The sequence below is a fragment of the Lacerta agilis genome, chromosome 9 (genome assembly GCF_009819535.1).
Source record: "Lacerta agilis isolate rLacAgi1 chromosome 9, rLacAgi1.pri, whole genome shotgun sequence".
Lineage (NCBI taxonomy): Eukaryota > Metazoa > Chordata > Lepidosauria > Squamata > Lacertidae > Lacerta > Lacerta agilis.
In genome coordinates, this window is record NC_046320.1 from 4,010,775 (window position 1) to 4,037,571 (window position 26,797).

At 42.9% G+C, this 26,797-nt stretch overlaps 1 protein-coding gene across 1 annotated transcript in view; it reads right to left on the reverse strand.

The window, feature by feature from the left end:
* LOC117052776 (actin-binding LIM protein 2-like) overlaps positions 1-26,797 on the reverse strand; it is a 59,037-nt gene that overhangs the window by 22,260 nt on the left and 9,980 nt on the right. The window contains 16 exon segments of the mRNA XM_033159934.1: positions 5,430-5,528; positions 7,329-7,362; positions 7,364-7,450; positions 8,592-8,639; positions 8,641-8,724; positions 8,974-9,000; positions 9,747-9,764; positions 9,766-9,789; positions 9,791-9,838; positions 11,894-11,952; positions 13,159-13,246; positions 13,666-13,759; positions 15,531-15,633; positions 15,636-15,656; positions 17,555-17,664; positions 20,983-21,166. Of these exon segments, the coding sequence (XP_033015825.1) occupies positions 5,430-5,528; positions 7,329-7,362; positions 7,364-7,450; positions 8,592-8,639; positions 8,641-8,724; positions 8,974-9,000; positions 9,747-9,764; positions 9,766-9,789; positions 9,791-9,838; positions 11,894-11,952; positions 13,159-13,246; positions 13,666-13,759; positions 15,531-15,633; positions 15,636-15,656; positions 17,555-17,664; positions 20,983-21,166 (1,128 nt within the window).

Here is a 26,797-nt window from a genome sequence, read left to right on the forward strand (position 1 = left end):
TATCAAAATTGACTCATTTCCACATATTGTCCCTCCATCTCCTTCCAGTTAATTAACTGCTTTTTCATAGAATAGTGCAATATTACAGTTTTGGAAACAATGTAATGAACAGCTACACCCCAACAACAGTTTATTTACAAAACTGCAATTGTCTTATGCCACAACTTCTGGGGGAACTGCTTTCAGTATGGGAAATCCAGTTCACAGAAAGTCTCATGACATACATAGCTACAGGCTAGATTTGCTAAAGCAAATCTTAACAGTGGGGGATATAGCTTTGCCTTCACCAACTTGGTGCCCACCAGATGTTTTGGACCACAGCTCCCATTACCCTCTGCCTACATGTACATGTTGCTTGGGGCTGATGGGAATTGTAGCACATGGCAGCAGAAAGAGGCGCATCTCTTTATAAACTCCATTTTACTTCTACGGCTGAAGGGCAGAGTAGGGAGAAAGCTTGTAAAATTTGCTTCTGCTTTTCCATCCTTTGCATAGGGTCTAGATTTCATTTCATTATTTGGAGTTTAAGTTCTTTCTTATGCCAATTTGATGTCACTTAAAACACAAGTGAACATAATATGCTAATACCTCACCTTTATGAGATGGATGCTTTACTAGGAAAAGTGAGACCTGCCACCAGTACTGTGATTTAAAGCTCCGTGTCCGAGTGTCCCCTTTTTTTCCTCCATAGTGTGTTGAGCATGCATTAGGGAACTTTCTAAGTTCACACAAACTCATGTGTGTCAAGAGGTAGGTATTTCAAGGCAGATGTAGGTGATATACAAAGGGTTTCTTAAAGGGTTCTGCATACCAGTTCACAAGGAAGTACCGGTATATAAATTTAGGTACCTACAGGTGAAACTTGAAAAATTAGAATATCGTGGAAAGGTTAATTTCTTTCAGTAATTCAACTTAAAAGGTGAAACTAATATGAGATAGACTCATGACATGCAAAGCGAGATAAGTCAAGCATTTATTTGTTATAATTGTGATTATTATGGCATACAGCTGATGAGAACCCCAAATTAAAAATCTCAACTTTGGGGTTTTCATCAGCTGGACACCATAATCATCACAATTATAACAAATAAAGGCTTGACATATCTCGCTTTGCATGTCATGAGTCTATCTCATATATTAAACTCCAGTAGCTAATAAAGGACAATTGCTTACATAAATGAAATTTTCCATGATATTCTAATTTTTTGAGTTTCACCTGTACTGTGTTCCTTTAATTTTGGAGCAACTGAATAAGAATGGCTACTTCCCTAACTCTCTCTCCTTAAAATGTAGAGAGTTAAAGTTCTACATCCACCTCTAAGCAATGTAGAAAGATCTGGCCCCACCTCTGATCAGTATAAAAAGCCCAGGAGAAAGTAGAGATAAAGTATTCTATATTAGCTTTCATCATTCTCAGTTTCTTATGTCTCTCCTTGCCCTCCCTCCCTAACTCCCTTTTCAGGTTGCTATGGACACTGATAGCTATAAACATCTTAGGATGCTTGAATATAATGTAACTCAGAATGGTTTGGGATGTGATCCATGGTTTACTCACTCGTTTACCTCACACTTACCTTTCCTCCACTCTTTCTAGGCACGGTCTGTGATTTAAAGCTCCGTGTCCGAGTGTCCCCTTTTTTTCCTCCAGAGCTTTCCCTGCAAAAAAAAACGCTCTTTAAAGTTCTGCCTGCCCAAATTGGTGTTTGCTCCAATTCAGCTTTAAAGAGCAGATTCTTGTGGGGAAAGCTCAGGGTAAAACAAAAAACAAAACCACTTTGGCATGGAACATTAAAAGTGTAGACCTCTGCCTGGCAAGAGCAGAGCAAAAGGTAAGAGTGGATAAGCCTGTACAGTGGTACCTCTGGTTACGTACTTAATTCGTCCGGAGGTCCGTTCTTAACCTGAAACTGTTTCTTAACCTAAAGCACCACTTTAGCTAATGGGACCCCCTGCTGCCGCTGCACTGCCAGAGCACGATTTCTGTTCTTATCCTGAAGCAAAGTTCTTAACCTGAAGTGTTATTTCTGGGTTTGCAGACTTTGTAACCTGAAGCGTCTGTAACCTGAAGCGTCTGTAACCTGAGGTACCACTGTAGTTAACTAGGAGTGCTGCAGTGAGTTTAGGGTGATAGATGCAAAAGGGCTTGGCTTTATTAGTGTTTATTTCTTTGTGGGGCATATTTTCTGTAATATTTCCATCCAATTCTTATTCCCTTCATTTATTTTATTATTTCTTCACCCACAGTCCTAGCACTGGACACCTGCATTGACCTTTTGGGGCCCTATTTGCTTTGTTTTCTATTCTCTGCTGTTGCTGTGTGGATTGTGCAGCAATAAACAGTTTCAGTTGCAATTTTGAGTTTGTGTTATCTTTTCTACTGATTTAGCTTTACCCACTTGGGCGCAAATTTCAGAGGCAGAAATTTTACCACCCAGCAAGGGGTGGTCGCCACTGTCTTATGTGAGAGTGCAGTGCAGGGGCACCTGTGGGGTGGGCACTAAATTTGCCCTTGGGTGGATGGTCATGTTCAATCACTCTCGCATGAATGTTCCAATCTGTTCACTTTGTTCCCTATGTGCATGGCCTCACTTTCAAAGACCTACCATAGTGATGAATGGGGAGGATGTGGCTCTGGGTAGGAGAATATAGCACCTTCATCCTCTGGGACTTGTGTCATTTGAAAGTCAGATATTGCCCCCCCTTTTTCCTGCGGCATGTAATGGCATCCATTTACTGTGACCAGAGATCTCAAAGTTGGGCCAGATTTTAGCTGCACAGCTTCACCTTTGCATCCTGCCTGCATTGTTTTTCCTGATTTCTGTTTCTTGATGTGATGCTACAATGAGATACTGAAGCACGACTGCATGTGCGCGCATGCGCGCACACTCTCAAATCCCTGGCATGCATTAATCGCAGCACCGACTCCCCCTTGTTTCCTACTGTGTATATGAGATGAAGTATGATATTCATCACATCAATTATACTAGCTACATTCAAATTAGATTTCCACCCCCTCTCAGCTTCATGTAATGGGCAAGAGGCCAAGGAAAGGCCAGACCTGAATAAATGTATTTTGTTCTGCCCTTTGATCTTTCCACAACAGTCACCCACAGACAAATGACAGGGAAGGGTGAACCTATTTTTGCATTCCTGGTTCTCACTCAAGCTCACAACAGGGATTTGCTAAAAAGAAAGGTAAAAAAAAGAAAAGAAAGCTCTCCCTTTCGGGGCTGGAGTGTCAGAAATGCACCACCTTCAAATTACAACTCTTTTCAGAAACTGCTCTGGGGATTTCTACTGAAGGGAAGTCCAGAAAACCAGGTGTCTTTATTCCTTTTGCTATCCGGGTGTAATGGTAATGCTGACTCTGTGCCAATGAGCAAGAAACTTCTATATTTCCCTTCGGGTGGAGGTAGCATGCCTTTGCCACCATATCTTGGTCGGTAATTAGTTGCAAACTAGAGAAAAGCAGCACTATTTGACTAGGTCTTTGTGAAGATATCTTGGATCATTTCGAGGGCTGATTTTAGGATCTCTGATCTGCAGCAATCGCAGAAACGGATCAGATCTTGTACTTGTCGGTCACCTACAACCTAGAGCTTCTAGGGTGCAGCAGCTAACTGTGACTGATGGCATTTGTTGGACCCTAAGTCTTTAATTAAAAATGCCTGCCTGAAATCTTCCTGCATCTGATTTAGGTCCATTCCTTACACAGCAACCTTTGAATGCTGGAGGGTATTTGTGATTTTGTTCCCAGGAAAATTGTCCCCTCCCCTCCGCTTCCCCGTCCATGTTCAGTTACTTAACACTTGAACCAGGAACCCTCTTGGGCCTAAGAACTGTACCCCTTTTGCGGGCAACGGCTGCAAGGCCTACAAACCAGTAGTGAGGGACAGGGCCAGAGGCAAAGGGAGAAGGGTAGTGGATTGTACTCTTACCTTCGTACAGTAGGCTACATTCCAGCCATGCAAATGTCAGAGGTTTCCACATCTCTCCACAACAACACACATCATCTCCATCCAGGCAAGCAAGAGGCACCATCATCACAGTTCAAGGACACATTCCAGTCAGGCAACAGCAGACGAGGGCATTGGGCATGTGGGGTGTGGCCAGAAGCAGCCATTGTGACCTTGCCACCACCCTGACCCACACGACTCCGGAAAGCAGCAGCTGGGAAGCCAGCTCCGTGGCATCACTCAAGCCACTCCTGCCGAGGCCTGGAGGCCACATCCACCCCTGCATGAGACTCCTCATCCTCGAGTTGGACAAACCTATTCGTTTTACTTGGATTACTACTTTGAAAATTAGAGTCTGCCACTTGGACTGCTACTTCCCGAAGACGGTAAGAGGTTAACGCCCACAAATTCATTGTGTGTAGACGTGCAGAGCAGCACAAAGCCCCGAGTCTCATGAAGTTGTCTACGCTGAAAAAATGTGCCAAATTGACAAGAGGGTGCTTCTAGAAGAAAGAGGCTCAAATATTTGTGGTAGGTTGCCCAGAAGGCCATGGAATACATTCCTTAAAATGAAACTTCACCAACTTTTAGCTGAAGGGTTAGGTTCATCTCACAAGATAGTACTGCTCTAATGCACAACAAAGATAGAAACCAGTCTTTTTAAAATTCAGCGTATCAGAATATGCCAAGCATGTTAGGCTGCTTTTATCTACAGATTAGTGGATATGTACAAATTTCATACATTGATAAGAGTTAAGCATTTTTTCCTGAAAACAGTTATTTTCTTTCCTGTAAGTGCTTTTTATGCCATTTCACTTATTGTTGCCTTTTAAGCTTCCCATTGTATTTATATTATCAATAAAAATAGCAATTTTGTGGAAGAAATAATGTTCTATTAAACACCTCCAATGTTTTTAACTATTTAGGTAAGTATGCCGGAGAAAAGGATTCTAAGATTTCCTCAGCACATATTTCTCCTGCTTGCCCTCTCTCTACATAAACACACACAAACACACACACACATACACACAGAATCAATCAAAGCTTTTGTGAATATTGCAAGAGGTTCCCCAATTTATACACAGTACACATCTCAGGAGATCAAACCCAACTGATGCAAGGCCTAAGGTATAAACTAATGAACTGGATACCTGTCCAAAAGGAAGGTAGGGGTAAATAATTTTGGCAGATATTTGATTTAGCCATTCATATTTCCATGGGCTTTGTAAATTTGATCTGACAAAAAACCCAAAATTATTGTAAACATGTTTGCAAATGTCTGTATATTGTGAAGTTAAATAATTTTGCCTTCAGTAATCATTCAGTACCCAGAGAAGAAAGGTTTATAGCAAGAAATAGCAACAAAAGTTAGAGAGAGAAAGAATCTATTAGAGAGACATGCAAACACAACAGCAAAACACACTTGGAGATGTCTACAGTAACCACATCACAAATGGCATTCCTGGGCCTTACCTTTGAAGAAAGGGATGTAATGATGTCTGAATGTAGATGTAAGGCTTGTGTGTTGGGGCAGGGAGAGGCAGCTACTGGTACCAAGAGTCTGAGTACCAGCTAGGGGGCAACAGAAAGTTAAATGAAAATAAACTCCTTCATTTACTTACTGAAAGCTACAAAACACTCACAGCAATGACATCTTTTCAATTTAGGAAAACTGTCATACTAATAATGCAAATGCTTGTTTGCACTAGGATTGATTGGGATGAGTTGAGGAGGAATAGCGCCTTCTACTCTGCAGTGAAGCCACAAGCGCAACATCTCTTGAGAAGCAGGAAACTCTGTTCTAAGTATTGAATTCATTTCCATGGAACCTACAGACAAGAGAGCGTAGCACAGTTCAGACTGTTCTACAGCAGGAGTTGTGTGATGGAAATCACCCCTACCCTGCAAGCCATTGTTCTGCCCCCGTTTGGGAGTGGTGTTGAGAGTGGGTCTGGACAGTCTTGAAGCGGTACTTTATGACTTCCTCTGCCGAGGCATCACCCATTTCCCAGATGGGCAACCTGGCACCCACACCCAGGTATGTAACTTTGAAACCTATCTATACATGACACAATTTGTGTTGCTTGTAACCCATAGTTTTTTCTATTTAGGGCTGGGGAAAGGGGGACTGCCCACCTGCCCTACAGTCTGGAACCACAGTTGTTATTTCACTTCCAGATAAAAGCAGAACAGTGACTACTGGGGGCTGCTAAATCATCCATGTCTGGAAGCACCTTCAGTTTGTCTCAACAGGAGTTTGCTTCCAAGCCTCAGAAGGGAAAATACCATTTCTCTTTCCTACAGAATTGGCACAACTTTATTTGGAGTATTGGGTTCAATTTCTGGAGGTAAAGGTAAAGGTAAAGGGACCCCTGACCATCAGGTCCCAGTGGTGTCCGACTCTGGGGTTGCGGCGCTCATCTCGCTCTATAGGCCGAGGGAGCCGGCGTTTGTCTGCAGACAGCTTCCGGGTCATGTGGCCAGCATGACAAAGCCACTTCTGGCGAACCAGAGCAGCGCCACGGAAACGCCGTTTACCTTCCCGCTGGAGCGGTCCCTATTTATCTACTTGCACTTTGACATGCTTTCAAACTGCTAGGTGGGCAGTAGCAGGGACCGAGCAACGGGAGCTCACCCCGTGGCAGGGATTCGAACCGCCGACCTTCTGATCAGCAAGCCCTAGACTCTGTGGTTTTAACCCACAGCGCCACCTGGGTCCCTTCATTTCTGGAGACCAGAGTTCAAAAATTATCTTTTCCCGGATTGGGTATATTGTAGGAGGGTCTTGGTGGTGCTTACCAACATATTTTACCGGGTGCTTTCGAGTGACATATCAATCTATTTTTATTGCTAGAGATGGATTTTTCTTGTCTCCTGGATGACAAATTAATCCTACTGAAAACATTAAGCTTCTCCCGCTTCCCTGGAAGGATGAAAGTCCACCTAGAGGTCCCGTAGTGGAACCCTGAATCAGAGTGAGGACTGACTTTGTGTAGGAGGAGGATGTGGAGTGAACATGTTTTTTGGAAGACCCGCTACCAAAGTAGGGGGCTGCTTAATATTCTAGAATTCTTCTAGAAACTTCCATAAATCCCTCATTGCTCACATGAGTGTGCAGGCCTTGTTACTGTGGCCCAATGATGCCATTCTTCAACGGCTGCATGGATTTTGAAGTGGTGAGCTTAATGCTCTCAGGGTGGCAGTATTTGACAAAATATAAAAACCTTGTAATAAATTTTAGAGTGAGCCTGGAATTGCAGTTATTTCTGTGCAAGGTACATCTAAAGAAGGAAGACTGTCTCCTCTTCCACAGGTCAAAGGTCAGCAGGAAAGCCAATGAGCGCCTGTAAAGGAAAGCTGTTTGTCAGTTACCTGGTCGGCTGTAATTCTGAGGAGAGTGGCAGGTTTGGGGTGTTGCGACCATAGCCAAGTGAGCCAGTAGAACTAGGGCTGGATATCCTGTACTGCTTGAAAGAACGGTCATCTTGGTCACCCTAAGGATGAGAGAGGGAAAACATGAATATTCAACCACATTTTGTACTCATGCCATCCAAACTTCAGGTTTCGCAATTAAGTTTCTTATTCAGTTCCAAAGACACAAAAGCAACACTAAAAAAAATAAAACTAAAAAATAAACACCTAGAATTTATTGTCACACGATCTCTACTCCCCTGGTACATAGATTAAAAAATGCAGTAGTTTATAACAGATTCACAGAACATTGTAACTGCACTGATGTAAACAGGGATGCATCCATGAGGTTTTCTAGGCTTTTCTCACGACCCCCTCATTTTGTGTGTGTGTTTTTCTTACTTACAGCTGAGTTTGTGAAGCCCTTTCTATGTCCACTCCTCCCCCATATTTTATTGTTCTCCCTTATTTATACAAGAAGCATGTTCAGCAGTCTCACCCATCTCCCACAGAAGCACCAACAATTAATTATGTTGCACTGCATTTATCTTTTAAGTCCTTTCAATTTCAACAAAGGCATCACCCCACAAATCAATGTTGCTTATGTAATAAAACTGGCCTAGAGCTGTGAAATTCCTAGATGGGGAGAGTTCAGGGTGTGCACCTGACATGTCACTATAAGCTCCTTAGAGAGAATGTGGGGGGGGGAGTGTATCTCAGACATAACATACATCCTAGGTCTGCTGGTGACACTGTGTGCTGCAGCTTTGTGTTGGGAATTCGTGACCATTATAAAACAACCCACTCTATTTTCCTATGAATGAGGTATGATGGAATGAAACGAAGAGTGTTTTAAGGAAAACTTTATATTTTATAAAAGTGTTACTTCACACACTGACAACTGTTGGAGGTTGTATATTGTGGGGGACAATATACATGGATGACATGAAGATGAAAGATGTTGGAAGTCAGAAGAGAACCTACAAAGCTAAAGAGCTGCCTATATACAGGCACCAAGTATATATCATGTGCGTAACAAAAACATGAAGTTATTTGGCTTGGTAACGAATTTTGAAGTGGAATTTAGCAAGGGTTTACTTCTTAACTGTGACATGCATGTACAGTATACATTCTTACACACAAAAATGGCTCAGTATTTGCTTACATATAGCAACACACACACACACACACACACACACACAACCACATACACACACACATTACCTCCCCGTAACTATGTCTGTCATCTGTCAAATAGCTGATATATGGAGAAATAGGAGATCATATCTGGACGGTCTATGTTATAGATAGCTTTATCCTTAGGAAGAGCAGCCAAATCTCTGTAATCAGGATTTCACTCCAAGTTTTGCCTAAGAAATAGAGGGGGAAACAGCTGTGAAGAGGCAGCTTAGAAAACCAAGTATCACAACACACATGTTTGGTACCCAGGAAACGTAAGGAAACTTTTGAGATACTCCAAAGGGGACAATTTTCATCTACTTTCTCTTCAGCTGCTATGGTACAACTAAAGAGTTACGCTTGAATTGTTGGTCTCAAGAGTATTGGTCTCTGTCTTTGAAATGTTTATATAAAGCCACTGAGGAACCTTCAGGATCTGTCCTTCCAGTGAGCACTCAGGGCTGATTTCCTTAAGAATGGGATAGGTTTGATCTTCTTGCAGTCCATGGGACTCTCAGGAGTCTCCTCCAGCACCATAATTCAAAACATAGATTCTTCGGCGATCAGCCTTCTTTATGGTCCTGCTCTCACTTCCCATACATCACTATGCCTCGGGTACACAATCTAAAGGCAGCTGGGAATTGTAGGCCTATGAGGATAAACTACAGTTCCCAGGGTTCTTGGGGGTGGGTGGGTGAGTGAGGGAAAGTGCTTTCACTGCATGGAGTGCGGCATCCTGTTGCGAAGTGTGCCCTGCTAGTCTTTCCACCAGCGCAGGAGGGAGAATGGAACTTTTGCAGTTGTTTCTTCTTTGGCCAACGGCAAGGGGTTAGGTTGTTTCCCCACTGGTCATGATGGAAGAATGGAGAGGCATAGAGAGGCATAGTGTGGTGTCATCAGTATACCGAATGGCACCCAATTCATGTTTTTCCTTTTCTACTGATCTGGGATAACTATCGTGACACTGAGTCATTGCCTAGAAACTGGTGTCATCTAGATGAAGTAACAGAGCACACAGCCAAAACCAAAAACTATGATGCCTGGAGACCGCTTGATTGCATTCCTGTAGACGGACAACGGTAATAATATCTGCATATTATTGTTTCTTAATATTTGCTTTCAAAACTAAACCCTCCTTTCTGCTTTTCATTGCTATCAATGATTTTCTTAGTGATTTCCCCCTATAATGAATGTACTTACATAAATCACTCGACTTGGGGGAACCTGAAGTATTTGAAGTATTGAAGCAGTACTGAAATTATGCTCTCAGATGATGTTCTAGTTTCCTGGAACTGAAAACAATGTAAGATGAGTATTGTTGAGTAATTACTAAAGGAAAATGTAAAACAAAATGTTTTGTACCTCAATTCAAAAGGTAACAGTTCAAAAACCCTTGCCCTGTTGAAAATTATTTATCTGCACAAGCCTAGAATTGAGCTTAGCATTTCATCCCAGTTCTGAGTTTCAATAAAACTGCAACATAATGCTAAACTGAAATTTTGGTGTGGGAAATGTATGGTCCCCAATTGTTGTGGGCCCAAACCCCCATTCTCCCCAGTCAGCACTGGCCATGCCAAGGAATGGGGGCAGTTGAGTCCAGCAACATCTGGAAGGCACACAGCTTTCCCACCCCTGGTTTAAAGCAATTACATATATACATATAGGTAAGGATAAAGCATCCCTGGATGGTTAAATCCAGTGCAAAGGCGACTATGGATTGTAGTGCTCATCTCACTTTCAGACGGAGGGAGCAGGCGTTTGTCCACAGACAGCTTTCTGGGTCATGTGGCCAGCAAGGACTAAACCACTTCTGGTGCAACTGGACAGCGTGACGGAAGCCAGAGCACATGGAAACACTGTTTACCTTCCCGCCAGAGCGGTACCTACTTGCACTGGTGTGCTTTTCAACTGCTAGGTTGGCAGGAGCTGGGAACAAAGCAAGGGAGCTCACCCCCTTCGCAGGGATTTGAACCGACAACCTTCTGATTGGCAAGCCAAAGAGGCTCACAATGGTTTAGACCACAGCACCACCTGCTCCCACTACACACCCACCCACCCTTCCATTTGGATGGAGAACCCTTTTACTGGTTTGTTATCCATGTGCTCTTGCTTATCATAATTCCTTAGTTCAGCACTGCTGTAATACAGGTACTGGGCCATTTTGCAAACTCCTCCTCTCTGTGCTAGCAGCTTAATTGTGCAGATGTTTCTCCTCCTTCTTTTCTTCACGTGATAACTTTGGGATATGCTGATTTAGGATATTTATCCATTACTGAAAACATGTATCTTAGCTTTGGGAAATGAAAAGTACAGATTTTTTTCCAGTATTGTATACAGTTCCGCCTGCCCGGAAGTGAGGTAATCTACTTGTGCATGCAGACTGCTTTTCCTCTTATTTGTTAAGGGAACTCTTAACAATACAATCTAATAGCTGGCAGCTTGACAGGAGTTAGACTGGGTCTCTTGCTTTAATCCTGAAATATTGGGTAAATATTCAATGTGCTGTCAGAATTACAAGTTTTTTGACAGTGTAACTGGCTGGAATATATAATAATAATACTGATACTACTACTACTACTAGTAGTAGTAGTAGTAGCAGCAGTATATCCCACCCATCTGACTGGGTTGCCCCAGCCACTCTGGCGGCTTTCAACAATATAGAAGCATAATAAAACGCCAACATTAAAAACTTCATGATACATACTTCATATGTTCTTCTAAATGATGTCTATTTTCTAATCTCCTTGACATCTATGGAGGGCATTCCACAGTGTGGGTGCCACCACTGAAAAGGCCCTTAGAGCTAGATCTCAGTGTCCAGAGTGATGGGGTGAGACACTGCTTCAGGTATACATGTATATTATTTCTTAACTATTTCAAAAATTATTTCCCTCCCATTCTTGAAATATTTGATAAATGAGCTCTGTCTCTGCTGCTCCAGAGAAGCGGACACGGGGCAATGGATTCAAACTACAAGAAAGAAGATTCCACCTAAACATTAGGAGAACTTCCTGGCAGTAAGAGCTGTTCGACAGTGAATTTGCTGCCAAGGAGTGTGGTGGTGAGGCCTCCTTCTTTGGAGGTCTTTAAGCGGAGGCTGACAGCCTCTGTCAGGAATGCTTTGATGGTGTTTCCTGCTTGGCAGGGGTTGGACTGGATGGCCCTTGGGTTCTCTCCAACTCTAGGATTCTATGATTCTAATGGAAACGAGACTGCACCCCCTGCACACACACCCTAAAATTCACAGGCTGATTTCTGACATATAGAATTGCAGAGGCTAAAGAATTCCAGTAGCCTGGTTGTTTATGACAGTCAATGGAGCACATTTCAACTGGGAAGGGTTTTACCTTGGCTTTTTCTTCAGCTTTGGCTGCCTGTCTGCAGGCGGGATGCCAGATGGAAGCCCCTGAAAATAAAGAGTCAGCACTCTAGTTAATTCCTGTTATTTCTAACAGTTTCCCCCGAAATGCTCTATTTACTGGTAAGAGAAAGGGCTCATTCACATTTCTGTTTGTTAGGGTGATTTCAATTTCCATTTGTCCCATGGTTTAAAGTCAGACAACTCAAGACGGTTTGTTCCATTGCTTCCCAACGAACCCCGCTAAACTGCAACAAAACCTGGATTGATGTTTGTCATGATTCCGCATAAAGATGTTTTTTTTCTCCCAGGAAAAGCAGTGGGTCAAAGGAAAATCCTCATTGGTACTGTGCCTAGACATCACGGGAACCAATGCCAAGTCTAGATGAGCGCCAGACTGAGAAGAATAAGGGATTGTGCAAAGACCCTGTTTTGATTATGCGAACATGCTCTAGTTAGAGGAGGTATGACTATAAACACTAAATAAACAGGTGTCATGTTCAAGACACAATACTTTTAAAATGGCTAGAATCAGGATTAGATTAACCAGTATACTAAATTAGATGCAGAATCAGTAGTGACTCCTCCTGCTCTAGTTGAATTCTTTGAGCAATCCGAAGTGTAGACAATGTAGCTATCATTTTACACTAAAGGTAAAGGTAAAGGGACCCCTGACCGTTAGGTCCAGTCACGGGCGGACTCTGGGGTTGTGGCGCTCATCCGCTCTATAGGCTGAGGAGCCGGCATTTGTCTGCAGACAGCTTCCAGGTCATGTGGCCAGCATGACTAAGCTGCTTCTGGTGAACCAGAGCAGTGCACGGAAACACCATTTACCATTCCCGCCAGAGCAGTACCTATTTATCTACTTGCACTTGATGTGCTTTCGAACTGCTAGGTTGGCAGGAGCAGGGACCGAGCAACGGGAGCTCACCCCGTTGCGGGGATTCGAACCGCCGACCTTCTGATCAGCAACCCCTAGGCTCTGTGGTTTAGACCACAGAGCCACCCGCTACCCATACACTACCCATAGCTCAATAGATAAACGGGTGTAAAGACAAAGCTACAGATAAGCAACCATATTTTCAACTGCAAACATTTCTTTGAAAATGCTGCATCTCCTCTAAACTAAGACCACAGTGCTGTGCCTATCGTAGCAAAACCACAATAAAAACAAACCAGTTACAAACAATGCTAGCTGTTCTCTATGAATAAAGCTCAGCAGTGCCAGTAATTCCAATCTGCTTTTCCCTTTACCTTGAAGATACATCTCTTCTCCTTCTGCAAACATCTGATTGCACTTGATACACAGTGCACAAGTTGGGTGATAGTGCTTTTCTCCAGCCTGTTGGGAGACAAAAGAGAATAAAGATGAAGGTGTCTGCAGACTACTACATCCAGATCACTCTGTAGTTGAGACAAGGCTGGAGGAGGGGTGCTAGTTAAAGTAGTCCCCTCCACTCCAACCTATGAAATGGAAAGAGTATGTCGTGTGTAATCCCCAGTGAAGCATGCAAGTCATTTTAAAGTAGGCAAGTTGATGCTTTAGGGGTAAGAAAATACCACTTTCCAGAAAGCGAGTGTCAAAGACTGACAAAATATCAGTGTTCCAGTTCTTGTAACTCAGGCTTCCTCAACCTCGGCCCTCCAGATGTTCTGAGACTACAATTCCCATCATCCCTGACCACTGGAGGGCCGAGGCTGAGGAAGCCTGTTGTAACTCATGAATCAAAGGTCGGTTCTCACGGCAGAGAGTTGCCTTACCTCCAGAACTCTTCCTGTGATGTACTTTTCACAATTGTCACATCTTATTCCAAATTTAGCATGATAGTCCATTTCACAATATGGAACACCATCTCTAGAAGAAAGAAGATATTCATGCATCATTTCAACTACAAATGTCAAAACTGATGATTTAGTTGGGACATTTTATAATTGTATATATAGGGAGTCCTAGCAGTTCCCTAGGTGTGGCTCAGTTGATAAGAAGCAAAGTTATGTGTCCCAGGTTGATTTAATAACACCATGCCATCAAAGACTACAGATGTAATAAACTGCCCAACCTTTCTGCGGCACATTACTATGCAAAATGAATCAATTAATCTACTGGCAATTAACTGTGAGGGCTGTAAAGTAACATTTACTTCAAATGCATTAATGCACTGTACTGGCTCAATACTTTGAATACAACCCTTCAACTGTAAGCAATGCAACCACTAGTTCGTGACACTGCTGTTTATAGCATCCCAGTCTTTTTGAAGAAAGTTGTAGTCATTTTATCTCCTGCCTCCTGGGCCAGACCATCTAAATGTGTTTCACACGCAGTTACAAAGACCGATGATCGCAACTTCACCAGGTAATGAAACTGACAAATAAGGAAAAAGCTGCTGTGACAGCAAAAGGACTAAAAGCTGAGCCCTACTCAAGTCAATACATAAATGCCCTACATGCAAGTAATGCATGATCCAGGGCAGGAATAGGCAAACTTGGCCCTCTGGGTGTTTTGGGATTACAACTCCCATCATCCCTAGCTAACAGGACCGGTGGTCAGGGATGATGGCAGTTGTAGTCCCAAAACATCTGGAGGGCCGAGTTTGCCTGATCTAGGGCAAGTGAGACCCCATCAGAACCCCAAGTCTGAATTCATTTTCCAGCTGCTGGATGGAAGACATGGCAAAGGTGGTAGAATTCTATGTATTGCCGCCATTTTACCCTCCCATTCTAAATGCCATGTTTGTTGTAAAAGAGCACTAATCAACTGCAAGATGTCTAGGGGATAGGTAACCAGGAAGATGAGGGGTCTATGAAGAATGATTAGAGTTGGATATGTTTAGCTTGGAGAAGGAAATATTAAGGGGAAAGATGAGAGCTGTCTTCAGACAGCTGAAGGGCTGTCATTCAGAAGATGGGGTAGGTCTGTTCTGTTGCTCCTGATGGCAGGACTAGACCTAATGAGTGGAAACTGCTTGGGAGATGGTGGGCTCTCCTCTGTTGGAGGTGTTTGTACATCCTGCATTGTACGTTATACATTGACTAAGGGGTTGGTACATGCCTGACAAGGTCCCTTCCAATTCTGCAATTGTCAGGTTGGTGCCGCACTGATCGTTTAGCTAGAAAAAGTTGTACTAAGACAGGATTGGATGCCTCGTTCTGTCAGGTCTTGATGATACAAACTAGGTCAACCTCTTCATCCAGGACCATGTCCTGGATTAAAGCTGTTTTATTAATAACTGACCTCGCATTTAGTAGCATCAGCTGTAGGTAGGGTGGGTGGGGAGTTAACATGGCATTGAGAGATTCTGGAGCTAGCTTCCCCATTCAGTTGCGAGTAGGCAAGCCAGCAGGAAGGATGTGTGCACTGTGAAAGCCACATGAGTCTCAATGGAATAGGGTAAAAACATTCAAATAGTCACAAAATTATGGGAAGTCCAAGGCATGTTAAGAAAAGAAAGAGGAAATCAGGCAGGCGTTCATGAGATTTAGTGTGTCCTTTGTTCGCTAGGCTTGCCTAGTGAAAAGCGTTCTACATTCCACAGAATCACACATCACAACAAGCCAACAAAACACATTTTGACAAAATAGCGCTGAAAGTGTCTTAAGAGAAGATGGATCCACTCTATCCAACATACTTGCTGATATATTCAGCATTCAGAAGTTTGCCGCATATCTTGCACTTAAAACAGGACAGGTGCCAGTGTTTGTCCAAAGCTACCAAAGACTGTCCATTTTTATTTCAGAGCCACAGTTCCCACAATCTGTAAAAAAGAAGAAGAAGGCACAAATGACTTTAAAATGTATGCAATATACTTCACGAGTCATTTAAGAGGCTATAGAAAAACAAATGTACCCCCTGGGTTTTGGGCATGTACTCAGGATACACAGCCATGGCCAGATTTCAGAATAATGGTATATACTAGGGCACCTGGGAAATTTCAGGAAAAATATGCAAACACGTTATATCTCTAAATTCTGCCCCCATTCAAATTAATAGTTTTATTTTGTTCGTAGGATGCAAGCATTTTGTCTAGTTTTACTATTTGGGCATTCCTTTGCCAGAGAGAAATGAAGACGTGACTTCATGGATTCTTTCCATCTTTCTAATGCTTCTATTTAACAGCCTGGGTTTGGGAGACAGGGATTTGTGCTGTGTCTTTTGCACATTCACTCACGTGCTCAGCCCAGCTAAAACCAAACAGAGACCTGCACTTGGCTTCGCCACCTACTTCTTACTTGCGTCAGCAGCTTGCCTGCCTTGAGCAAATATGGTTTGGATTATCTAATTTATGTTTGGCATTTTAAAATTAATTTTCAATACAAATAATAAAACACTGGGTCAAATAAAAGTTATGCAAAGAACTGCAACATGGAGAAACATACATGAAGGTATTTTCCTGAAATTTCCAAAACACATTAAAAACAAGTTAATTTTTCAACAATTTTATCCATATGTATCCATAAAGAGATTTTTTTAAAGAAAAAAGCCTATTTTGCCTACCTTCTATATTTATTCTAAACTAACCAGAGAACAGTGATGCTGCAGCTGGTGCCATAGGGGCCACAATGCAAGTTTTTGCAGCTGTCAAAAAAAACTTGTTATGCCAACATCATATTTAAAATAATGATACCTCTGTAGGTTCAAAAGGTATAAAATGTCCCATCATTCATGAATTAAACTAAAGGGCTCTCTTCAAAATCCTGCATGACATTGCAGAACCAAATATGTGCTAACATCTCCAGCATATATCCCAGAAAGACAGATAAACACAATGAAATCTTTGACGAAGCCAGGTACCCCAGTACATATTTTAAAAACTTGTACTTTAATGCTGTTGCAGCACAGCTGTTAATGTGTTAATACAGATCCAAGGACACTCTTGATACAATGTGTTCTGCCTTTTTTGAAATATAAAACGCACACAACTGGGGTGTGTGTGTAGCAGATAGTTAGGTTTAAGACTCAAATCACTCCTTAGTGGCAGAATTTGACATGGGCCCTGCCATTATCTCTCAGCTAAAGGTTGCTGTGTTGAGGGAGAAAGGGGGGGGAGAACCACACTTGCCCCCCTAAGCTCTTTGAAAAGTAGGGGAAGAAAAGTAATAAATAAATGAATAGTTTAGATAAAAGATGAAAGTTCTGAGACCCCCAGTTTCATTTTGCCATTGATTATTTGTTTAAACAAATAATGCTGACACCAATATTCACAAATATTCAAACTTTAACAGGATTTCACATTTTGCCACAGAAAATTTATTAACCTCATCTGTTAAGATGTTGAGACATCTCTTGATTGCTTTGATCTTGGCATCTCATGCACGAAACCTTATAGATTGCAAAACAGTGTTGCATGGCATCAAAAGCTATCTGATGCCATTGCATGTCAATGGCTAAATCCTGTCAAAAGCTAAATATTCCAGCTGTCACATATTATCAAAGACCAGCTACCACATACTAACTACTGAAATCAAAGCACTGGATATGAAATAGAGAAATCAAATCTTTGGTGAATATTCAGTTAATATTCAAATATTCAGAGCACATTCATGGAACTATTTAACATGAAACTGGAGACTGAAGAAATGAATTTTAGCGAGATTTGGGGGGGAAACAATTTTTCAAAAGCCCAGTCATATACTTTTTAAAATCTGCCCTTACTTCGGAGGACTGGAAAATTGCTGTTGCTTCCAGCAGGTGGCAGAGAGCATTTCTGACAGATACAGTCTTTGCCATTGAAAGTTACGCGGTCCCCAGGAGGAAAAGGATGCCTGCAGCAAAAGAAACCAAATGCATTAGAAAATGAAGAACCTTGCAATGTTTCAACTGCATTTCTATTTTTATAAAAGGGACTCCTTTACTTAGTTTCAGCTCTTTTATCATTCATTTCCAGCTGGCAAATCTGACCAGCGACTCAGAAGCTCAGCATTTAAGAGGCGTCACTGAAGAAGAATGCTTACTTCCTCTTGGGAAAGAATTGAGGTACCCTAGCAGCTTAAAAAATATGCTTCTCAAAATATTCTTCTCAAAACACACAACATCCTTTTGCAGACCTTTTTTTCTGAAACAAGAAATTGACTAATAACAGAACATACAAACCAAGGCATATTGGGTTGAACCGATTTAGAACTGGCTGCAAGAGCCATATTCCAGCAAATGTACAAGCGCCACATTGCAGTTCAGCCTCTGTTGCCAATGTATTTCCACCCTAGCAAACACTCCCTCCACAGATGTTCCTACCTCACTCACCATCCTGCAACGAAAGGATTCTGTTTGTTCCTTCTCCGTCATCTAAGGGCCCAGCCACACTTGCATTTGTCACATGATTTTTAGTATTTTGCATCAGGGGTCTGAGAGGGTTCCCGTCCCCTGCCCCCCGGGTCCCACCACTTTCCCCAGGAAAACTGCTGCTTATTGCTGAATTGGAACAGATGATAACTGTGGAAAACCAAAATAAAAATTTGTTCCTCTTCTGAACTGGTACTAAAATAGCTCCTGAGCAGGATTTCATGTGCTTTCCTGGGAACTGTGTTGGGGGCAGTCATTGACTCATTTTGTATATGTCAAAATGATTGTTTTCAGATTCTCTGGTTTTTTGATCATGTGTTTTTCTGATTATCTGGTCTTCTGAGTCTGTGACTCTTTTCCACAGATGGGTGGAGCTAGAGACAACATGAAAAGTTGACTACAGTGGACGCTCGGGTTGCGAACGTGATCCGTGCAGCGGTGCGTCTGTGCACGCGCGGGTCACAATTTAACGCTTCTGCGCATGTGCAAGTGCCGAAACCCAGAAGTAACCTGTTCCAGTACTTCCGGGTGCGGCGCGGTGCGCAACCCAAAAACACACAACCTGAAGCGGCCATAACCCAAGGTATGACTGTATTGATTTTAGGAAGAATGAATGGGAAAACACAGGGCTTAAGGGGTCTTTCACCAAGTAAATTATGAGGCAAAGACCACAAGTGGGAACACCCAGCCCCAAACCAAACTAAAAACGTGGCAAAGAGGTACGGACTTAAGGGAAAGTGTGGCTCTCTCTGCTCTTTTCACGCTCAGTCCATCATCTAATTGTCCTTCCACAGACATACTTAAGTATCCATTGTGTATCCATTGTGTTCACTTTCTAGAAGTGACCAGCAGCTTCACTGAACTCAAAAACCTAGTTTTATCCCTCTCAGTATAGCAACATGGTGATCAAGAATGGTGAAGGGATCCTATAGGAATCTCATTGCCACAGGCAGGAAAAAAATGTGGGTTTTAGTTAGAGGGAGCTCAACCATGTCAGAAAAATAATGCAGGGAATCGAATAATGCACACAGAAACTGTGATTCCAATATAGTGACTAATACCAGTGGGGACTGAATATTAACCAAAACATTAACTCATGGCAGCCATCTTGGATTCCAATGACAAAGCCAACTTTGAATGAACCAAGCAGACAAATCATGTTTCCAACATCATAGTCCCATTCGATACAAACAGGTTGTTTTGCTCATTACTGGATAACCAACAGGTTTACAAATGTGCAAGATAAATCTCTTGTGTCTCAGATTATCTCAATGTGAAAATTTCGAATGGAGATTGCTCATACAAGATTTTCCTTCAAGAAAGCATTGTATTGCGAGCGCTGAGGCCAATGAAGCACAGAAAGATAAATTATGTTTCTTTAAGGAGGCTCACAGCCAACAGACAAAGTATCTGCCAGAATGGTACCCTAGTAAAGCCATTTAAAATAGTGTGGTGTTGTGGTTAGTATCAGACTAAACATGGATTTAAATCTGGGTGAGGAGGCTTTAAATCCCCACCTGGCTATGAAGCTCACTGAGTGACCTTGGGCTGCTCACTGCCTCTCAGCTTAATTTACCTCACAGGGCTGTTGTGGGGATTAAAGGAGAAGGTGAAAACTATTTATTCCACTTTAAGCTACTTGAAAAAAAGGTTGGCTATAAATACAGTAAATACATAAAAACTGGTGAAAACCTATGCACATTTCACAAGTGCATGAGTGGGTGTCATGATCCCTGAAGATACAGCATGGAGGCAGGCATGAGCAGAAACCTCCTGTGCGGTCTGAGGCTGCCACTCGATGTACAGCGGCACCTTGTTTTACAACCATAATCTGTTCCGGAGGTCTGGTTGTAAACCAAAACAGGTTGTAACCCAAGGCGCGCTTTCGCCAATGGGGCCTCCCCTCCAAAATGGGTTGTAATCCCCCCCCCAATTGGGCTGTAAAAATAAAAAAAAAAGGGACACACACTTCCGGGTTTGACGTGGTTGTAATCCAAAGCGGTTGCAAACCAAGGTACCACTGTATCTCCAGGATTGCCCATGACACCTGAAACATCTCCAGAGACTGTACTCTGGAAGGCTCCCAACAGAGTATTAAAAACATAATAAAACATCTAACATTAAAAACTTCCCTAAACAGGGCCGCCTTCAGTTGTTCTTTAAAAGTAAAATAGTTGCTTATTGCCTTGACATCTGCTGGGAGGGCGTTCCACAGGGCGCCACTACCGAGAAGGCCCTCTGCCTGGTTCCCTGTAACCTCACTTCTCGCAGCGAGGGAACTGCCAGAAGGCCCTTGGCGCTGGACCTCAGTGTCCGGGCTGGATGATGGGGGTGGAGATGCTCCTTCAGGTATACTGGACTGAGGCTGTTTAGGGCTTTCAAGGTCATGAAGAGTCGGACACGACTGAATGACTGAACAACAACAACCAACACTTTGAATTGTGCTCGGAAACGTACTGGGAGCCAATGTAGGACTTTCAGGACCGGTGTTATATGGTTTCAGCGAATAATAATAATAATAACAATAATAATAATAAAGGCCCCTAAGAACACACCACAAGGCCTGCAATGTCAAGGAAGCCTCCAGAGATCCTAGGACCCACTGGAGAGTGGCAGGTTCTTAGTGGGGCCAAGGGCACCTGGAGCCTCGAACAGTTCCTGGAGCAAAAAGTCCAATAGCTGTCAGGAGAGGAAATCTGGTGAACAGAAGCATTCCTGGAATTGAACTAGGTCAATTCTCACCATCTCATTTAAAAATAAAAATAAAGGTAGATGTTAAAGCTTCAGAGAAATAAACTCACCTGCAAGCTACACACACGAAACAATTTGGATGGTAGGTTTTCCCCAGTGCTGAAACCACTTCTCCCTCAATAAACTGATCACAGCTGAAGCACCGTGTCCCATAGAGGCGCTGATAGTCCAAAGTACAGATATAGTCTCCTTGCCTTACAAAAAATCCTCCTTGAGCCAAGTCACATCCGCATGCTGTGGGCAAAACAGAATACAATACATGACAAAAGAAACTCCATCCCTAAGAAGGCAGAGCATCACTTATTGATTTATTTTAAGCTGTACATGGCCTTTTCTTTTATCTCACGAGAGGCCAAAAGGTCTTTTCACCTTTTACAGATACAGCGTAACTCATTGTAGAATGAATAATGCTGATATAAAGCGTATTTTCTGGACTCGTCCCAAAATAAAGAAACTCTGGCACATAGTGATAAATGAAATATAAACAGGACATATACTGGTTAACCTTTTTGGATATACTAAAGACCATACTCAAACAGATGATAAAGAACTGGATCCCTGCTGTAGCACATGACATGTTGCTGGAATTTTTTAAAAGGACTTTTCCTTCTGTGCCTTTTCAGGCAGGTAAACTGACGAGGGGGTGTTCGCTGTGGTGGCACTCCAATTGTGGAATGCCCTCCCATCACACGTTCAGCTGGTGCCAACCGTGATGGGTGTAAATACCTATTTATTTACTGAGCCATTTGGTAAGCTGAGCGGAGGAGATGTTTTATTGCTCCCACAGCACTGTGATATAATCCGATTTACTGCTGCTGTTTTTTAAAGATTTTTTTGAATGCATTATATACTTTTATATAGTAGCTCACTCTGAGACTGGCTTTAAACAAAGAGCATATTGTAAATCACTGAATAACTCACCCTCTGGCTGGTGTCCTGCACCTCCTCCTTGTGTAATCTGAAACACCCTTACTTTACGCTATGTTCTTATGCAGGCTCTCTCAGATTACACACAGTAGCTTTTAGCAAATTTATTTATAGACTAGCAAGTGGAGTTGATCTGGTATATACCAACTCCTGTTATTAACTCACACATGGCTTAGCATATTCCTTCTTCTTTCTTTCTGTTAACTATGGAATAGTGCATTTCCAATCTTAGAATTTTCTCAGTTGTTTATGATAATAACGCTGTCAGCCAACTTGTCTGCACATGCATGTGGTCTACTCATGTGAGCAGTGTAGCCTGAGAGCTATGAGCTCACACAAGCTCACAGCTCCTTTCCCTGCAAGAGGGGGATCTTTCCTGCATTTCTGACAGCTCCATTACAGTGTTCACACAAGTAGTCCGTGTGCTTTTTACATATACCACATTTTTTGCTCCATAGGGCGCACTGGACCATAGGGCGCACCTCGTTTTTAGAGGAGGAAACAAGAAAAAAAAATATTTTTCTGGTTTTTCTCCTCTAAAAGCCCTGCTTTTTTGAGGATCAGCTAAAAGTTTTGCAGCTTTTTTGCAAAGGGAAAAGCCCTGGGTTTTTTTTGAGGATCAGCTAAAAGTTTCGCAGCTTTTTTTGCAAAGGGGGAAAAGCAGCCAGTCACATGTCGCTGGGGAAACAAACAACCTCCCTCTGCAGCACATTCAACAAAGGAGGCCTGGACAAGGGGGCGGGGCTGAAAAGCGGGGTCCTTTCAACACCCCCTTTTCTCTTTGTAAAATAAAAAGCACGATCTGGTTTGGGCCCCTGAGCAATTCAGCTCCAGGGACCACCATTCGCTCCATAAGACGCACAGACACCCCCTTACTTTTTAGGAGGGAAAAAGTGCGTCTTATGGAGCGAAAAATACAGTAAGCATTCTCATTGTGGGGGAATACTGCACCCAACATTTTCCCGAACCAGGCAAGACTAATGGCACCTTCAGCAGAGGATGCAGCAATTTAGACTGGGGAAACAGCGCAAGAGAAAAGGGCTAAACATCTCTATTATCAGATTAGCAGCCAAACACTGCTGCGCTGCAGAAGAAAACTGCACTGAAGATCACAGGTCTCCTATGCCATGTGGACATTGAGGCCCAAGGCTGACATTTGGGCTCGCCCAGTGTGAGATACTGCCTCCACTCTCCCAGAACCAATGAGATAGCAACCACGGTGGCTCTAACTATCCAGTTATAGAGGCCTTTGAGATTGCTTTCTGTTTTCATTCTTTCCATAGCCACCCAGTGACTGTTTTAGGGGGTTGGAGGTATCCTTTTGTTTTTTTAATAGACCCTGGCATATACCAGCAATAAAGAGTATCGAAACTAATTGAAAAATACTCATTTGGGAGGTTCAGGCAAGGTGAATTCACATGAAGCGATGAGTGAAATCTAGGAAATTTACAGTATCATATCCCTGTCATGGAAGAGATGACAGAATATCTATTTTTCTCTAAGAGAAGGCCTGGTCAGCCTGGATTCAGTGTGTACAACAGGAAGCATGATGTACCATTCAAAGCTATGATTGTTGTGAGCGAAATGCCAAACCAAATCCCTGAGACACCAATGTGCCTGCCCTGCAATCTCTGTTAATCACCATTTACTTCTTCCTCTCAATTACCATCTATTATAATAACCTACTATAAAAAGTCAATAATAAGAATTGATTGCAGATTGCCATCAGGCTCCACATCAACATTCTCCTGTTTGCCATGAGTTGACTAATAGTTGTCTAGAAGCATATGGAATATGAAAACTCTACTCGCCTGCCAGCTCCTGAAATAATCAATGTGTATTGTATGGGAGTTGGAACGTGGGTGGCGCTGTGGTCTAAACCACTGAGCCTAGGGCCTGCCGATCAGAAGGTTGGCGGTTCGAATCCCCGCGATGGGGTGAGCTCCTGTTGTTCGGTCCCTGCTCCTGCCAACCTAGCAGTTCGAAAGCACATCAAAGTGCAAGTAGATAAATAGGTACCGCTCTGGCGGGAAGGTAAACGGCGTTTCTGTGTGCTGCTCTGGTTTGCCAGAAGCGGCTTAGTCATGCTGGCCACATGACCCGGAAGCTGTCTGTGGACAAACGCCGGCTCCCTCGGTCTATAGAGCGAGATGAGCGTCGCAACCCCAGAGTCGTCCGCGACTGGACCTAACAGTCAGGGGTACCTTTACCCAGTGTTTTTCAACCACTGTTCCGCGGCACACTAGTGTGCCGCGAGATGTTGCCTGGTGTGCCGTGGGGAAAATTGAAAAATTCAAGAGAATTACTTTATATATAGTCAATATAGGCACAGAGTTAAATTTTTTAACATTTTCTAATGGTGGTGTGCCTCGTGATTTTTTTCATGAAACAAGTGTGCCTTTGCCCAAAAAAGGTTGAAAAACACTGCCTTTACCTTTACCTTTACTGTATGAGAAGGAACACATCAACAAATTTGAGGCTGAGAAAAACAAAGCAAAAAAGTCTGCAAAAGTTTGAAATCACCCTGCTGATGCACAAATTGCACCTGGTTTTGGTAGCTAACCATTATAGCGTAGCAGCAGTGAAGTCCAATACTACCAACAAAATACTCAAGAACAGCTGCTGACCTATGGAAAATGTGAGTCTGGTTGCACACAATAGGATGTTATTCTGAATAAACATGCATAGGATTGCAGTGTTAGGGAAGAAGGGGGGATGCAAAGCTACCATCTCTTGCAATTACTTGGCAGTGATGAAAGCACTCTGTATGCGCTCTGTAGAAAGGAATGATTTCAAAATCATGATCTGGGCAAATAATTGTTTACATTAGTGTTTTCCCCCATTTAGTACTTCTCATGACTATGATCATCTAAACAACTCATATAAAATGTTACAAAATGTTGCTTGCTGCATAGGTGGAGCAAATGTGTGGAGATCTGTGATAGGTTCACCTGCCCATTATCAAAACCAGACCTCTTTAAAAAGATAGAAGGGTAGACCTAATGGCATCTACACCCGTGGAGTAACTCTATTCTTCAGTCCTTTGAAAAGAAAAGAAAAATGCCTAAACGCTGGCCTTTCTGTGGGAAGAAAGAAGCAGCATTGGGAAAATGCAGAAGGATTACAATGTCTGTCTCCATGAAACACGAGGGGATGGTGTATGGTGGTTCCATGCTAAATATCTTGAACGAAATAAAATGAAATATGGCTTAATGCTCAAAGCCTGATTTCTCATACAGCAATGCTGCAGAAAGGTCACATCATCCCTCTTTCTTAATTCATGAACAGGTGGGAGAGAGAATATAATGTCCACCTTCACTCAGCAGATCACCAGCAACTCTGAACTGCTCAACAGCCACCTGAACTAGACAAGAAGCAAACCCCAAACAACCCAACCATTCAACAAGGAAAATATTGCAGCTTCCAAAGCTTGTTACTGCACTCCAACTTTGGTTGGGGGTGGTGGTTCTACCCCCAATTGGGCCATGGGGAGCTTAGGAATGCCGGGGTGGGGAGAGAGAATGACAACAAGCACCGAGTGGATAAATTCCTGCCAGCCCTCATCCACCTTCATCTTCACTTTACGTAAAGATGCCCATTTCCTGGAAATGAAGAGAGTATTCACTAGTGGTCTCTCCAATGGCGGCTTTGTTTTGCAGGCAGCAGGAGTGAGAGAAGGGTCCACATCACATGGAGGATGATGAAAGACAAGCGCATGCAAGTGCATAACAGTGTCTGGCCATCCTTGGCCCATCTTACTGGAGAGAAGCTGCCCCCCCCTTCCTTTCAATGGAGGAGAGGAGAATGGCCTCTTTCCCTCGCTTGGAGTTTTGGTACGACAGCACCAATGAGGGAGATTTTTGTGCTGGTTGTGGGCAACAGAAGCAGGGGTGTTCACCACTGGCAAGAAATATGGGCACCACTGTAAAATGGGGGCATATCTTTATGGCAACTGTTGGCATGAATTAAATTCTTCCCGTCTCCTCAGCTGCCACAGTCTCAACAGAACATTACACCTAGCATAGCAACAATATGGATTTTAAAACGTTACTAAGTACCATAGACATTTTTAAAAACAAACTACCTAGTCGGATTAAAATTAGCATCTTTCCCATTCCACAGGAAAATACAAATTGAGCCGGCATACAAATTCCATGGAGACTAACTTATTAGAAGTTAAGACAGAAGCCTGTGACCCTCCACATACTGTTGGACTACAACTCCCATCAATCCTGACCAATGGCCAAGCTGGCCAGAGCAGACAGGAGTTGAAACTCCAGCAATATCTGGAGCGCTCTAAGTTGCCCATCCCTGCTGCTGCTATTATCATGTGCCAACTGTGATTTGTCCTTCTGCACATGTAAGGCCAACTGCCACTCTTAGCATGTTGGGCGCAGGGGACAGTAGTAATATCATTCCAACCTGGAAGATGTGATGCTATGACCAGTGCCTACTGCTGCTAGCTACTGGATCAAAGAGCTATGAGGGAATGGTGCCAATGATGAGAGGAGGCCCTACGTGGCAATATTCAGGAGCTGAAAACCTCCGTCTGGGAGGGACACCAGCCGTGGAACTTCACAGGAAAATGCACAACCAATAAGTTGTGACCTAGCAGTCAATCAGGCAGAAGTACCACTCTGCAGGTGCAGGGAGATTAGACAGGGGGAAGCACAAATAAGGAAAAGGTTAAACATTTATCTTAGAGGACCACTTTCCTACTCTTCAAAGCTTGAGATGTTGATTAGATTTTTTTTACAAAAGTGGTAGACCTTAATCATAGATCTTCTCAATCTGCTCCACTTCTTTTATCTTCCGCTTTGTTTGCTCGTGTTTGTCCAGTGTGCTGTTTGTTGTCATCGTTGTAAATGAAACAAAATCAAGTGCCAGTTCTCTAATCTTGATAAAAGTGCCATGGGTGCCAGCACAAAATGGCTGCCA